This window comes from Cyrtonyx montezumae, unplaced genomic scaffold (assembly GCF_038088225.1).
Source record: "Cyrtonyx montezumae isolate F1298 unplaced genomic scaffold, pur_monq_1.0 scaffold_29, whole genome shotgun sequence".
NCBI lineage: Eukaryota > Metazoa > Chordata > Aves > Galliformes > Odontophoridae > Cyrtonyx > Cyrtonyx montezumae.
Genome location: NW_027072033.1, coordinates 10237315 through 10253517, shown reverse-complemented (window position 1 = coordinate 10253517; position 16203 = coordinate 10237315). Strand labels below are relative to the sequence as shown.

The following is a 16203-nucleotide window of genomic DNA, read 5'->3' as shown; positions in this document are numbered from 1 at the left end:
ATGAGGAATACTTATACATGCCAAGAAAATGTCATATTTTATCAGAATGCAGTATCGTGCTTTCAAATTAACAGGACGTTCCTTTCTACAGGCATGAGAACAGACATTAAAAGCATGAGCAATCTAAACCTTTCATTTCAGAGGTAGAGCTGCTTGAGAAGTGAAGACAAATTTATTTAGTCTAACAACTCTTCAGATTTCTTTCATAGGAGATATTAAAACTAGTTCAAATCCTGTATGCGTAGTATATTTTAAATATACCATTTTAAAAAAGAATTTAAGCGAACTTTTGGTCAGGTAGCCTGGGGTACTGCGTACACAATTCAAGTGCACCCTCATGAGATGTTCAAAACAGTTGAAAAGAAGCCTTCAAAATGATTGCTGGCTATGGAGTAGAGACACTGTTGGCTTTTAAAAAAGGGATGAGAGCAGAGACAAATGTATATACAAATGTTCTATTATGGCACACCATCCAGAAAAACAGAGGTGTCCAATCACATCTGCCAAGCCTCACTCCCTATTTATAGCAGCATAAGCAGCTTCTATACGTGTGTTTGGGTACTACACATCAGAGAAAGGGCATTTCACTGGGCATCTGTGTACATCTTCACTGGTTATCACTGCAGTTCCACTTCACATGGCATATATTCTTCCAAAAGGGTAATTTTCAAGGTAGGGAAACATGCTTTCTGCTTTCCCCATTTACTCTTTTCCTCCCTCCTCCCCCCCCCCACCCCTCCCCCAAATTACTGGTTTTGCAGAAAAGGTTTTAAGCATGACCATCTAAAATTAAAATTAAAATATGCTCCAGATATGGCTAACACAGGCTTTAATTTAGGTCAGTATACAGATCACACATCAAGACAACATGACTTAGAAGAACGGAGATTAATATTTTAAATTCACATGCACTGCATGGAAATTTATGGGTGTGTTTCAGCAGGAGACAAACATGCCTCCTCTTCTTCTAACAATACAACCTTCCACCTGGAAAGAGACATCGCAGACTTTATGAGAGTTAAGGAAATTCTAACAAAAATGCGCAAGGCAAGAAAAGCAAATGGGATTACAATCTGCATAAGATGGAAAATTTCTGTGCTAAATTCACTTAACAAGCACGTTAGAAAGAAGGCTCCGAGGCTTACACAAGGGTAGAGAGCCAGCTTGGCAAACATGAAGGCATGCTCCTTGCCACCATATCTAGCAAAAGGATGCAATGTTTCCCTTTCATGGAGGAGGGCTGTAGTCCATATTGCAAACTGAAATATGCTGGCAAAGAAAGTAATAACACAGCTGACCTGAATGGCTTCTATTTCATTGTGTGACTTCTCTGCAAATTCACTGGTCAGCTGGTAAGCCAGTGGAAGACCACCAATGAACGCCAATGAAAGTATATTAAGTAGTCCCATTAATCGTGTAGTTTTTGTTACATACAGGAAAAGTGAGTGATGCACAAACCACAGCAGACCAATTGTCACAAAAGAGCCAAAGTAGGCAAGATAGTTCGGTCCATATTCACTTAAAGCTTCAAGAAGGCTTCCATGAAACTTCTCTCCAACTTCTCTTGGATCAGGAACATTGTCTTCGCTGTGGAAAGAAAACTTACTTTACTTTGCATGTTCATTTTATAAAACACCTCCAGAGCAACAACATTCTATGTTTTTTTACTCTGAGAAGGTAGAGAAGAACAGGCATCCATCCTGTAGTTCTGATTTTTAACTCAACATGCGTATTTCAAATAAAAGTTCTGCAAATAAATGAAATCCAAAAGGAAATCTTAAAAGAAACTGGTATTTCTTCAGGTTAACATAACGAAGTTGCCGCAGGGACTAAACTGATTTTCCTGATATCCTTTTATCTGATTTTTTTTTCCCGATTTTCCTTTTATCTGAAAACACAACAAAGCCTAAAGGAAGTTTGTTCTTCAAGAATTCCTACCCCAACATAGACTGATCACTACTGCAGAAATGTATGAGGTTTAAATATCTTTTGTTTGCGCTCTGTCACTTTCTAGCAAATTTAGCTTAAAGTAATCGCTGCAGACTTTAAAAGAGAATGACAGTGAATGTCTGGCTAGCTTTATTTCTTCAAATATTACACACAGACACAAATTAACTTTACAGTTAACAATACAAGTTGTGAGAGTCAGCACAAATCCTTACCATATATCCAAAATGAGCAAGGTTGCTACAATAGCATAGACTCCATCACTGAATGCTTCTACCCGTTCCTTACTCAGAGGCTCACTGAGGTAAAAACTAAAGGTTTCTAATCCATAGACTGCCTCCTCTTCATCTCTGCGGCCTGAAAAAAAATCTGGATGTTTACTGCAGACAAAATCAGAAGTTACAAAACAAAGTAGTTAAAGGAAAAAAAGACTCAAGAGAAGAACAACCGAACTGCCACCATTTCCTCACCTACTGCCTTTCCTGTCCTCTCTCCTACAGTCTTTCATTGAATCTGACAAAACCTTTCTGTAGAAAAAAGAGTGCTGCTCATGCACCCAAGTCATTCCACCTTTTTTCTGCAGTTATGACTCTCCCTGAAGTTCATGTTCACTTCGGGAGAAGTTCTTCAGGGACAGAAAAATCCTTTTTTTCTCCTTCGTGGACAAAAAAAAAAACAACAGTTCAGATGCTGTGCTATACCCCAGAATGTTCTAACAGCAGTAGGTCCTCAAAAACACTGTGGAGAACTTACACTGTATTGGAAGAAAAAACTCACTGGAGAATGAGGGACACACTGGGACATCAAACCATCTGCTTTAAAATAAATCCAGTCTTTGCCCAAAAGTTGTGGCTCTGTAGCTTTGATGGGGCTTTGAATTGCCCAGTTAGCCAATCTGCACCACCTCACAAGTATATATTCAATGAAGAAAAGGCCTGCAGCTTCCAGAAGTGGAGAGGAACTGAATTAAAAAAAGCAAGTGAAAACACGTGAACCAATTCAGCAGTAATTACATTAGCCATCAGACACAGTAGGAGAACACAGCCTTGGCCTGACTGTGGACAGAAGTATCCCTGCTGCTGAAGGCACAGGCAGTATTTGTGCATATTTATTCTCTGGCTCTGAGAATTTGTCTTTAGCCGTTTCAAAGTATGTGTGCTTGCCTAATACTGCTGCTGCATGGTGGGGTCAAAGAAAGTCCCCATTTGCAGTGAAAACAGACGGATTTGTCCTGATCGGAACAGGAGCAAGGAAAGGCACAGATGTGTTACTCTGCTAATTCAACTAGGCAGTGCTGATTCAAAAGATATGAATCGCGTTGGTAATCTTCTGCTAAGTTCTGCTTTCAAAGGGGAAATATCACTTAAAAAAAAAAAACAACAAAAAAAAAACTGAGTAGGTTGCATGATACCACCTTCCGCTTTACTGTGGCACCAGCGATGCCTTTTCTCAGCGGAGCTTCAGTAAAGCTTAATCAGGCTGTTCACACGGTAATGCAATTGTTAATGTTGACACAAGGGGGCAGAAAGAACCTAACCACGACCACGAGGGAAGAGTGTTTAGGCTGACTTTAGACAAATGGATTTACACTTTTAGACTAGAGCAGTTAGATTAATAAAGCATGACACATCAAACAGTTGATTACCATAGCAGTGTTTCCATTATATATGTGCTTATTACTATGTGACATATATAATGGAAACACTGCTGGAGAAATATTGGTGGCAAGTTGACGGTTGGACTGGGTGATCTTGAAAGTTTTTTCCAACCTTGGTGATTCTGTGATTCCAGAATCACAGACAACCGACAGTGCTACTGGTTGCCAGAGAACATGGGACCATGCAGTACTGCTGAGAAGAGAATAATGCAGGCACAGAGCTTGTTTCCTGTATTTTTCTGTCCTCATAATCCCTTTTAAGGAAAGAAAAGGGATAGATAACCTGCAGCCAACACTGTATTTATGTGTATGTGATACTCAAGACAAATCAGAGGCTTCACTTTCAGAAATGATGCTGAAACATGTATGAGTGGCAACAATTTGACAATCTAGTAACCAAGTATCAGAAAATATTTCCTATAAATACTGTTACTCACCTACAATCTTGGTTTTACACCACGTAATAGATCGACTGAGATGTGGAAAAACAATTACGAGTCCAAGAAGTAAGTAAGACTATGGAGAGGAAAATGAAGAGAGCTTAAATTTAATAATCAAAACATAAATTTCTCCCCAGGTTTAATGTGAAACTATTATTCACAATCCTTAGGTATAATGTAATGGAGAAAAAAAGCAGTGATTTTATGATGTGAAAACGGCTCATCTGAAATCAACAGTATGCAGTCTAATACTTTCTGATAACTAATTTAGTACCACCAAAAAAACAAACCGAAACAGGAAGATAAATACATCTGCTACAGAATGTCATAATAATTTCACTGGAAATTAGAGAAGCGTCACATACTCTTAATGATACTGTTCATTTGCCACTTAACCCGAAATACTATGTTTTCCAACTATACCTCTTAAGCATCCTTGCACTGTACTGGCAAAGCTGTTTGGATAATAACATAATAATGAGATCAGGGAATGCCTACTGCTTAATAAGAAAAAATAAAACTGAGCCTACAATCGCTTTCTTTTTGTTGAATCACTTTTATATTTCCAGTATGCTGCTTTGAAAGATGTACCAAAATGCAATGATGGTGACAAAGAATCAGGTATAAGGGTTTCTTAAACTAGGACAAAGAATCAGCCGTGAAAGACACTCCAAAGGACAGAGTGCTTTGCAGATTCTGACCACTGCTCTACACAGACTTCAAAAACTGCCTGAATCTCTTCTGCTTTCTTTATATCGTTGATGAAGACTGTACCTATGCTAAGCATCTCTGTGAAGTGCCAGTATTACAAAAATACCCCACCTCTCTGAATTTCTAATACATCTCAACAAGTCCCCCCTCAAAAGATCATGATTTAAGTATATGTCTCCTGAACTTGTTTTTGAAGAATGTAACTATTATGCTATCCCACTGTGCTACTGTCTTTTGGGGGAATTTTCCTATGCTGCACTGGTCTGCATGCTACTTCTGTCCAAAAGACAGGTCAGTGAGTAAAAGTTGTTCACAGATTCTGCACAAGTCTCAGTTGTTGTCATTAATATTTAACTGCTATTAGTATTAAAAAAAAAAATACACTGGTGGATAAGAGAGGAGAATTACTGAAATCCCAGATGAGAGAAGTAGTTCCAGCTACCATTAGGCATTTTCATACTTGGGATACTTTTGAAAAAAAAAAAAAAAAGAACAGTTGCAAATCTGATTCTTGACAAATTTGGGCATTTGGACAGTATATTTCAAAATGCAAAATTCAGTTAAATTCATCTGTTCCTAAAGAATAAGGCAGAGGAAAGGGAACTGAATATATCAAAAGCTAGATTTCAGTTCCTAGCAAAGGTTTTGAGAAAAAAAAAAAAAAGGCATGAATACGTAGAAGTAACTCTACCACTTAATAAAGACGTAGCGAAAAAGTCTATGTAAGCAAGCCTAAGAATTTGTTTTGAGGTGCAATTAGGCTGGCTGATCTGCTTCTGTATTTGCTCTTACACCTCACGAGTACAACAATTATACTCACCTCCCTTCAGTTTGTGCAATATAAAACTTACTTCCTGTAACCTTTCATACTGTATCACCTCATGATAAGAAATAAGCTAACCTAGAGTTTAGAAAATCTGCTTCCAAAAAGTAATTAAGAAAATCATTAAAAACACCTATGTTGAGTAGTGCAAACACTAGCAAAAAACTCCTCTAAAACGCATACAAACTCAGGATTGGTTTCTGTGAACTGAACACCCTCAACACAGAATAGAGACCATAATTACAACATCACAAAAATGGCAAATGAGAAGATCTGCATACTTTACATACAGATCATTATTTTAACAACCATGAACAAAACAGTATAAGCTACTTCATCAATGTACTCTAACTGGGAGAACTTACCAAGGGAATAAAGAAAAAAGAAAAGATGGCTGCTAAAAAGCATAAAACTGGTCCTCTCAGGATAATCTTTAAGATGTGACGTTTAAAGAAATTCTGATTTTCAGACACCTGGATCTGTTGATTCAGTAAGTGTGGGTGATAGAATCCATACACAACTATCACAGCCTGCAAGGAAAATGTCGTAATTGCAAATTGCTGAAAGTAATTCATACAAATATACACAACATTTCAACTTCAAAACTGTAAAACAAGAAATTCCCGAACACATTCAACCACACTCTTCACAATAGCTCACAGAAGACAACCATCCCAGGAGAAACGAGTGCCATTATTAAGTACTTAGAACTGTGGCAGAAAGCCTATGTCCCCTCAGCCATCACTGTCTACCTCATGAGGACCGCAGCAAGAATGGTCAACTGCTATTTCACTGACTTTAAAACTTTTGAAGAATGAGGAAAGAATTCCAAACTTTGAGAACAAAAGTTTTGTTGCACAAGGGAGCTCCACAGGACAGTTGCAATGCATTCATTCATATCATCAACGTAATACCTGTAACAACCCTCAAAACTTGGAAAACTACTGCTATACAAACAAAAAAAGTTACTGGACCGTTTATATCTACAGCTAACAAACCTAGCTTTAGTTCCATCTGATAAAATATACTCTCTACAAGTAAAAATGTGAATGGATAAATCACCTGTATAAGGCCAATGACAACAGCACAGACACTGAACAGGAAAATTCCAAAAGGTACCCCAGGAAAGGAGGCCATTAAGGAAAACTAGAAGACAACGAAATCAGATCAAACACATTCTTAGGAAGCAAGTAGGAATGAAATGTTCATCGTTTGATATTGAAACAAAAACATATGTCACACTTTACTTTCTAATGCAGTTCCAAGCCAAAAACATGCGCAAGCGTCCCAGCTGAACACGACTGAAGTGACAGCTTTGCTCTCATGTTAATTCTGTAAATCTTAAACCTCACTGATGCTATGTCTTCTTAGTACAGATGGTTTGCAGCTAAGAATCACGTTTAATGACATTTCACTAGACAAATGTCTGTAACTGAACAGTCTTGCTATTAGAATACCTTTTTGAATCTTTTTATTCCTCTAACTCCATGGCTGCACTCCTTACTTATCTCTGTAGCTCCGTTATGTGAAAACAAAAGAAAAAGAAAGAAAAATACCGATTGGTATTACATAACAGTGCCAAAGTTATACAATTATTTCAGCTTGAAAGCAAAGGAAAATGTATATGATCTTGCTGACAAAAGCTCTTTTACTGACCACAGAACCCCAGAATTGTAGGGGTTGGAAGGGATATCCAGAGATCATCAAGTCCAACTCCCCTGCCAAAGCAGCTCCCTAGCCCAGGTTGCACAGGTAGGCATTCAGGAAGGGTCCAGAAATCTCCTGAGAAGGAGACTCCACCACCTCTTTGTGCAGCCTGTGCCAGTGCTCCGTCACCGCATGGTGAAGAAGTTCCCACGCACATTTGTGCGGAACTTCCTACGCTTCAGTTTGTGGCCGTTACTCCTTGTCCTATCACCACACACTGCTGGGAACAGTCCAGCCTCAACCTTTTGCCTCCTGCACCTTAGATATTTATAGACATGGATCGGATCCCCTCTGAGACTTCTTTTTTCAAGGCCAAACAGAGCCAGGTCTCTCAGCCTTTCCTTATAAGAGAGGCGCTCCACACCCTTTATCACCTTTGTAGCCCTCCGCTGGACTCTTTCCAGGAGATCCCTGTCTTTTTTGTACCAGGGAGCCCAGAACTGGACACAGTACTCCAGGTGAGGCCTCACCAGGGCAGAGTAGAGGGGGAGGATCACCTCCCTTGACCTTCTGGCCACACTCTTTTTTAACACACCACAGGATGCCAATGATCTTTTTGGCCACCAGGAAACACTGCTGTACCAGTGAATGCAGTTACTCCTCCCTAGGTGCAAGACTCTACACTTGCTTTTGTTAAGTCTCATCCGGTTCCTTTATGCCCAACTCTCCAGCCTGTCCAGATCTCACTGAATGGCAGCACAGCCATCTGGTGTGTGTCAGCCATTCTATCATCAGCAAACTTGCTGAGGGTGGACTCTATCCCCTCATCAAGGGGACTGATGAAGATGTTGAACAGGATCGGACCCAGCACCAACCCCTGAAGAACACCGCTAAGCACCTGCCTCCAACTGGATGCTGCACCACTGATCACAACCCTCTGAGCTTTCCCAGTCAGCCAGTTCTCAACCCACCACTCATCTATTCCACAATTCCTCAGCTTTGTTATAAGGATATTGTGGGCACAGTTTCAAAAGCCTTGCTGAAATCAAGGCAACCTACCTCCTCCACCCAGCCAGTAATGACATCATAGACAGCTTCTAGCCTCACCTCACCCTGGTGAACCTATGCTGACTACTCTTGATAACTCTCATCTCTTCCAACTGCCTGGAGACAGCATCCAGAACAAACCATTTAATCAACCTTCCAGGGAGAGAGGTGAGGCTGACCAGCCTGTAGTTACTCAGATCCTCCCTCTTGCCCTATTTGAAGACTGGAGTAACACTGGCTATCCTCCAGTCTTCACGCACATCTTCCATTCTCCAAGACCTCTCAAGGAGTTAGAGAGTGGTTCAGCAATCACTTCTGCCAACTCCCTCAGCACCCATGGACAGAGATTTATCCACAAAGAAGTGGCCTGTCATTCAATCTGTTCTAAACATACAACAGAAATCAACAACCCTTTTAATCAACTGCTTTGTTTTGCTAATTATGGTGTTCAGTTGCTATTATTCTTGCTAGGCTATCTGACCAAAAATTGCAGAGCAGTGTGAAACACAGCTATAGTTCCCTTACAAAATGCGAAATTCTCACGACTCAACTTTGATGTCTCTCAATTCATCTGCTTATTTTAAAGAAAGCGTGGCAAACTGTGCCCTTTTAAGATTATAAATTTTCAATCACATTATTCATTTTCTGCCTGGTCTGTGATAGCTGCAGATAATAACATAACACTGTGAATTTTAAAAAATTAAAGATTAATAAATTAGTTATAAAATTAACTATTACAATGGAGTTTGGATTTCCACTATAGTAATACTATCCAGGGTTTCTGAATACTTTAGTAAACTCATTCCAAATAGAAAAAATACCCTGTAATTTAAATACAAGTCAAATTTTAGAAAAGTACTTACTGTGTATGGCAAGAAAGTTATGATCATCATACAAGCCTTAAAAAAGAAGAAAAACATACTCAAAATCTAGTTAAAACTATAAGCAAGCTATCACATCATTCAAAATACAGACAGAGAACGCAACACAAGGAAGCTCAAATGCAAATGCTGAATTACTTTCTGGAGACGCTGAGCTATAATGGAGAGCTACTTCCATTCCCACCTTCCAGGTCTCCATCCCAAACTGTTTATGCTTACTTTAGAAAACACTACAGCTTTTTTACTACTGATAAAGAATTTTGTTTGCGGTTCTTAACAGATTTCTTGCTAGATTTCTTGGCCAAAAGCCCCACACAGAATCCTAAAGAGGTGCTTCTGGTTTCCCTAGTGAAAGACATTGATTTTTGATAATAAATACCTGAAATATCTCAAAGGTCAAATTAAAAAACGACAACAAAAGCTTTAAAAGGTAAGCAGCTCTTCCTACATAATTACCTATACTTTTCTCAAGGAACTTACATTCAGATTTTTTAAGAAAAATTAAATGAGTTGTTACTGCAGTGTCAAGAGAACAGCATTCTAAACAATTTTACAAAGCTCTAGCTGAAAAAAAGGATATGTATCCAAGGGTAGCATCACATTACACCTATCAGTAACCAAGGCATTGCAGCATGGCTCATATAAACACACTCAAATAAGTGAGGAATTCTTCTAAGAATCAGGAAAGAATTGAGCTGAAAACAGTGCTTAAAAGACCACTATCTCAGCAGTAGCTTTGAAATACCATATAATACTATTTCAAATACACTTCACAATGAATTTCAATAGAGAAGCGGCACATGCAAATTACAAGCAAGGCAGCTTTCAATCACAAGCATTGTCTAGGAGGAATTAAATTTTTCTCCTGCCTTTGAAATTTGGCAGAGTTAATTTTAATTTGAAGCTTTCTGTTTTGTAGGCACATACTAAGGAAAAAGTGACATATACTTGATAGTTAATCACCAAGCATGCCTGTTAAGACTCACCAGATTTAGAAGGGCAAGTACATCGTCTATAAGCTCTATCACCTGGAACAACCTGGCAAGGCAAGATGGCATGAACAGGATAGATTCCAAAATCTGCATTACAGCACTGCATACCAATTATACACTTGTGATACCATTAGAAAATCTGACTTCCTTTGCTCCAGAATTTATGCAAGCAATTCAAATCCTACCAAAACTCACTAAATCAAGCATGGAAGTCACTTGCTAGAAAAATTTGAAAAGCTAGATGTGAACAGTCAAGTTCAATCACAGAGCAATTCACTTCTGTTTGAAGGACTGATGTACCAATGTGCTTTCTCTTTTATTTTTTTTGTCAGTCCTACCCATCCACTGTACATTAAATTTTAGTTCCAACCTTCCACCACATCTGTATCTTTAATGCGAGGAAAAATTAACTGCTATTTAAAGCCAGTTCTATTCTGCAAGAGCAATCAAGATGGTGGCCCTGATCCACGTAGTCACATACCAAAATCCTGACAAGGCAGAAGGCTATAATGGATGTCATGCTTAGAAAAATGGAAGATATGGGTGTGATTCATGGGCAGGAATTGATGACAATTTTCTAGAGGACTTGCCACTTCACAGATGACAATGATGACATGCAGCAAGGTCAGGGAGTGGGCCTTTGGCTTTCTTTCTCCCACGGCAATTTTATTCCAGAATAACTGTCTCTTCTGCCGCCTCCAGAATTCGATAAGGTTGGAAGTCACAAAACAACTACTATTACTTTTCAACTAATCAACAACTCATTTAAACACAGGCAAGGCCTGAAGACCACAAGAGACCCACAGCCTGTGCTGACTGCTCATCAAATGCTTCAGAAGCCCAAACAAAGACAGACTTTCAGCAGCAGGTACTGTTCATGCACAAGAACCATAACAAGACCATTTGATACTCAGATCCCCAAAAACATACAGTCATCAGGTTGACTTTTCATTTTCCAGGTGCTAAACTATGCTGCGAAGGAATCTAAGCAATAGGACTGCACAAGTTGTGAAGAAAAGATCCAGTTTTCAGAGACCATCCAAAGTCTCTGAAATCTGTCTCATAAGCCATGTGAAAAACTATTTTTCTCATTTTCTCTGAACCTCACTCGTAGAACAGAGTCAAGTTCACGTGTTACAGCCTGATCACCTTCAGAACTTAAAGGCTTAAAACTATCCTTAATATACAGCATAGCTGTTACATAAAGCAAATAAACTTTTTTTTCCAAACTGTAACACATCTTGTTAATGAAGTTCCTGATGCACATAAGCATTACTAAGAATCAACTACACCCACCATGCTCCACAAAAAATAACCACATTTCTTAAAGACTATCCTTCAAAATTTATTTATGCAAGCAAGAAGTACGATGTAAAAAAAGCACTGATGTGAATTACCAGTTTCAGGTATTGAACTAAGGGTTCAATTTCTATCAGAACAGAATGGATCCGCTTCCTTAAAGGAATACAACAACATTTACAAATTTAAGAACTCAAACAAACACTGCCCTAATTCCAGTACTGCAGAGAGTAAACTGCAGTTATGTAATTTTTTAGCTTGACTGAGAGGAGATTATCTAGGCGTAATGTTTATTTAGGTCATGAGTCCTTTAAACCTATTGTATGGGAACTGCTGTAACACTGCCTGAACCACTGATTGATCACCTGGGGCGAGCACTGAGTCAGCCACAGGAGCACAGGTGAAAGCAACTCACCTGTGTGACCACAAGGGGTAGAGTCTGGCTCCACCTCTCCCAGACCCCATTTAATGGCTGACCACCACTGGGGAAGGATTCCTGTTGGAGGTCCCTCCCCTGTGGAGTTATTGGCGAGCCTTGACCATCTGCAAAAGGCGAGCCTTTCTTTATTTACTGTTTGTCTGTTTGCCATGCAGATAAGCCAAGCAAAATATACCATCTACCTCATTGTTTTCTGTGAATACTATTCTTTTGGGTTATTCACCCTACACCTACACTATCCACTCATGGTTTTCCAGCTGACTTTGAATGTTTTCAATTTATGCTTTCTATTTTCCTTAATCATTTTGAGGTTTATATCTTTACACAGAAGGAATTATAGCAAACAAAAACCACTGGCAACATTCCATCTCACCTGTTAGCACGTACAGGTATATAACAAGGATTAATCTATTTGTTTGAAGAAAAAATATATTGCTTTGGGTTATAATTGCTTTACATTTAGTTACTATATATATAATTTGGGAGTGTTATTTGGGGGAATAAAGAGGCAAATCAGAATAGCTGAGCTCTTAAAAAAAAAGCAGGGAGGTAAATTTTAGCAACTTCACTAGAACACAGTCCACACAGTTATAATGGCTTCAGAAATGGGACCAGTTGACCTTCCTCTTAAGACTAAAACCTCTTAGAGAACTATGGCAGAGAAGAAAAAACTTTCTTGCTGCCTCACTAGCGGTGAATGCTTGTAAATGAATCTTCGTACATTAACTACGAAGATACGGTTTAGAGGCAGCATTCATCATTCACAGCACTGTGAGATGCTGCATCTGCAACATCACATCTCATTTTATGAGAAGCACCCCTGAGTACTGAGAAAGTACAGCTGGCCTAGAATTTGCCTGAATTTTTCTATTTCTGTACTTCACAACTTAACTCCCACTTTTTCAGCTTCATTTTAATTCCACTAAGACTATTAAGTGAAATGAGTAGTAATTCTGATTTTAAAGATATATACTGCTTGATTTTTCTCCTATCACAGTTTCCATAGCATAGAAATATATTTATTCATGGCTTTGGATAGAACTTCTTATACTATCTAACAAAAGAAAACTAAGAAATATAACAGCAACATAAAAATGTTATTTCCCATCTTTTTAAACAAGAACTTTTCTTTAACTTTGTAATAGAGTTAAACATTTTTCTTCCTACCGTACATGTGCTGCCCATGCCACTGTGACTATTAAGAAGGTCATCAAATACACCGCGATTTTTGTTAGAAGAAGTTGCTGAACACTTTCACCTAGTTTCTGGAACAAAAGAAGAAGTTACACCCAGATAGAATTGAAGGATAAAAAAAATGTTACTCAGATTCAAGCTGCACATTTGTGGTGACCATGGACTAAACTTGAGTTTCCTAAATTAAATTATACAAAATGTTCAATATTGAGTCTGGCTGTTTTTAAAAGCAGAAAAGCATACTGTGATTAAAGGAATTGTGATTCTTAAACAATTAATCTCCACTGCCCAACAGTTCTGCTTGTTTCAGACTTAGTTTATTTTCTGTAGTCTCTTTTTTCCCCTCCCCTTTATTCTGATTAGTTATGATTAACCTGATTTTAAAACCTGTGTTCAGTTTGTGCTATACTGAGTGGTTTATCTAACTGATGGTGCGTTACAGGCAAAAGCTGATGTTTTCTAAGATGCTTCAGTCATCTAGTCAGGTCATTAATTCCCATACAAAATAACTGCATAAAATCTAAGGCCTGCATATTGCAAACAGCTCATTAAAGCTTTATATCACGATTTTTGTGTGACATAGGTCTCCAGTATTTACATTTTTCACCTCAGGCTCCACAGCTCCTCACTGAAGTTTAACGCTAATAGTCTGGGAGCTCAGACCTTGAATGGAAAAAGCATGTTGAATCAGGAAGCTGCATGCATTTCCAAAGGCTTCAGAGACAACCAAAAAAACAGCAAAGAAGATACCTGATGGGGATGTATTTTTGTGTGAGCCACCGGCAAAATCTGAAAGAACAAAGCTCTATTAGCACACGTCAGAACATTACAAAAACCTACAAAACTTCAGGTGGCTGCATATATTCAGGGTTCATGTCATGACTCATTATGAGCGACGCTATCCCCAAACATGCACTTTGTAGAAGCTGCTTCCAACTGACCGAGGTGACACCTCCGGGGAGACGGGCGGGGGAAGGGCACGTAAACACAGTCCGGCACCCGAGCACAGCGCCGGGCTCGCTCGGTAAGTCAGGGAAGCGGCTCCGGGGCGAGCATGGCGCAGCCCCCATCCCCTCCCTCCCAGCCCCTCCGACGGCCCCCACGGCCAGCGCTCACCATCACCGTGGCGATGATGGAGAGCAGCGCGTCGCTGTAGGCCAGCAGCCGGTGTGATGTCTGTGTGCTGCTCTCCATCTCTGTCTTCCTGGCCCCGCCAGCAGAGCCTGGCGCGGCGGCCCGCGGAGCCGACATGGGCACGGTTCGATGCGGCCCGCCCCGCCGGCACTTCGCGTGGTACGGCGGCCGCTAGGCGGAAGCGGTCGCAGGGTGGGGGCGGTCGCAGGGTGGGGGCGGCCGCACGGGGCCTGGCGGAGGAGCGGGATGATAGCTGCGTGCCCTGCCTGGGTGGTTGGGAAGTGGGGAGCGCCGCCTGCAGCTGGGACGTGCCGCGGCTTCCGACTGCGGCCCTGCCGGGTCGCGGGACCCTGTGGCCTCCGTGGGCGTCCAACCCGGCCTTGGGTGCTCGCTTCACCCTGACCTGCCCTAGCGCTGCCTGACCTCGCACGCTGGGTGCAGTTTGGGCGCCACAGTATAAGGAGAACATACAATATTAGCATCCAGAAGACGGATGTGAAGATGGTGACGGGTCTGGAGGGAAGGTGTGTGTGAAACAGCTGCAGTGCTTTGGTGTGCTCAGCCCAGATGAGAGGAATGTGTGTGGGCAGCTCTGGGCCTGAAGGCCCATGTGAAGTGATGGGCTCTCTCCAGGGCTTCAGGATGAACTGGTGGCAGCGCTGCCCAGGCGGTTAGGGCATCAGGCTGGGATACTCAGCCTGGAGAAGCTAAGTAGCGCACAAAGTACATCCATGCAAAAAGGTCACAGTGCTGAAATCTGACATTCCAGGGAGTTAGTTATCATTGATTTGAAGAAGTAATTACATAAAATATTCTGATAATACATCCTTATATGCATACCTGCTAAACTGTTGGATAACATAATAAGATGGATGCTTGCTTGTAATACCACAGTAACCTTTAGATGTTGTGAATGAAAATTGTGACGTAGCATTTTAGATGGCAGAGCAAGTCAGAAGGCTGCTTTAACTAGACAAACACACAACAGAGAAAAACTGTCTGCCAGTTTTGTTGAGTCCTTATCACTGACAAATGTCAAAGGAAGCCAGGATCTGTACACCAGGCAGAATTATAAAATCTGAACTCATATATAAATCAGAACTAAAATCATAGAAGCATAGAATGGCCTGGGTTGAAAAGGACCTCAAAGATACCTACTTTCAACCCCGATGCCATGGGCAGGGTTGCCAACCTGTAGACCAGGCTGCCAAGAGCCTTGCCTTGAATGCCTCCAGGGATGGGGCATCCACAACCTCTGGGCAACCTGTTCCAGTGTGTCACCACCCTCTGAGTAGAAAACTTCCTAACATCTAACCTAAATCTCCCCTGTCTAATATTAATACCATTCTCCTTTGTCGTATCCCTATCAGCCCGTGTAAACAGTCATTCCTCTTCCTGTTTATATGTTCCTTTCAAGTACTAGAAGGCCACAATGAGATCTCCTTGAGGTCTTCTCCAAACTAAACAAGCCCAGCTCCCTCAGCCTTTCCTCAGCCCTCTGATCATTTTAGCGGCCTTCATCTGGACCCATTCCAAGAGCTCTGCATCTTTCTTGTGCTGGGGGCCCCAGGCCTGGACTTCAGATGGGGCCTCACAAGAGCTGAGTAGAGGGGGGACAATCACCTTCCTCTCCCTGCTGGCCACCCCTTTTTTAATGCATCCCAGGATGTAGTTGGCCTTCTGGGCTGCAAGTGTGCACTGCTGGCTCATGTCCAGTTTCTTGTCCACCAAGACCCCAAAATGTGACAGTGGTAAGTCACTCCCCTTTATTTTACTTATCTGTGTGTACAGAGACTTCTCCAGTTGTCCTTGCATTTTTCAGTCATCTTGGGATGATAGCAGTCTGCATGACATCTCACATGTATATGAGCCAATTGTGGAAGGTGAATCAGCAGATTAAAGATAGACAATTGTGTTGGAGGCAACAACCACCCAAGGACTAGCAGTGGAGCATTTATACATGAGAAGAGCACCAGATGACATCCAAGACTT

At 40.8% G+C, this 16203-nt stretch overlaps 1 protein-coding gene across 4 annotated transcripts; it reads right to left on the bottom strand.

Annotated features, from left to right (window-relative positions):
- Positions 1 to 744: 744 nt before the first annotated feature.
- Positions 745 to 14343, bottom strand: TMEM175 (transmembrane protein 175). Of its 4 annotated transcripts, XM_065740691.1 has the most exons (10): positions 14194 to 14343; positions 13828 to 13866; positions 13051 to 13148; positions 10140 to 10191; positions 9136 to 9171; positions 6641 to 6724; positions 5944 to 6108; positions 4042 to 4120; positions 2163 to 2304; positions 745 to 1587 (listed from the first exon to the last, which is right to left on the bottom strand). In XM_065740691.1, the coding sequence occupies exons 1-10, from the start codon at positions 14326 to 14328 to the stop codon at positions 924 to 926; spliced, it is 1494 nt and encodes a 497-aa protein (XP_065596763.1). In that variant the 5' UTR covers positions 14329 to 14343; the 3' UTR covers positions 745 to 923. The 4 variants fall into 4 exon arrangements, with proteins under 4 accessions (XP_065596763.1, XP_065596764.1, XP_065596767.1 ...); XM_065740692.1 differs by lacking the exons at positions 10140 to 10191; positions 13051 to 13148; XM_065740695.1 differs by lacking the exons at positions 13051 to 13148; positions 13828 to 13866; positions 14194 to 14343 and adding an exon at positions 10627 to 11367.
- Positions 14344 to 16203: the final 1860 nt, after the last annotated feature.

What these genes read in the sequence shown, in the direction of transcription:
- TMEM175 (XM_065740691.1), bottom strand. Translation starts at nt 14,328, where the DNA reads ATGTCGGCTCCGCGGGCCGCCGCGCCAGGCTCTGCTGGCGGGGCCAGG. An exon ending in CAAAAATACATCCCCATCAG is followed by an intron (nt 13,149 to 13,827) that starts GTATCTTCTTTG and finishes CTTTTGTTCCAG; the next exon opens with AAACTAGGTGAAAGTGTTCA. An exon ending in TAACTTTCTTGCCATACACA is followed by an intron (nt 6,725 to 9,135) that starts GTAAGTACTTTT and finishes GTTGTCTTCTAG; the next exon opens with TTTTCCTTAATGGCCTCCTT.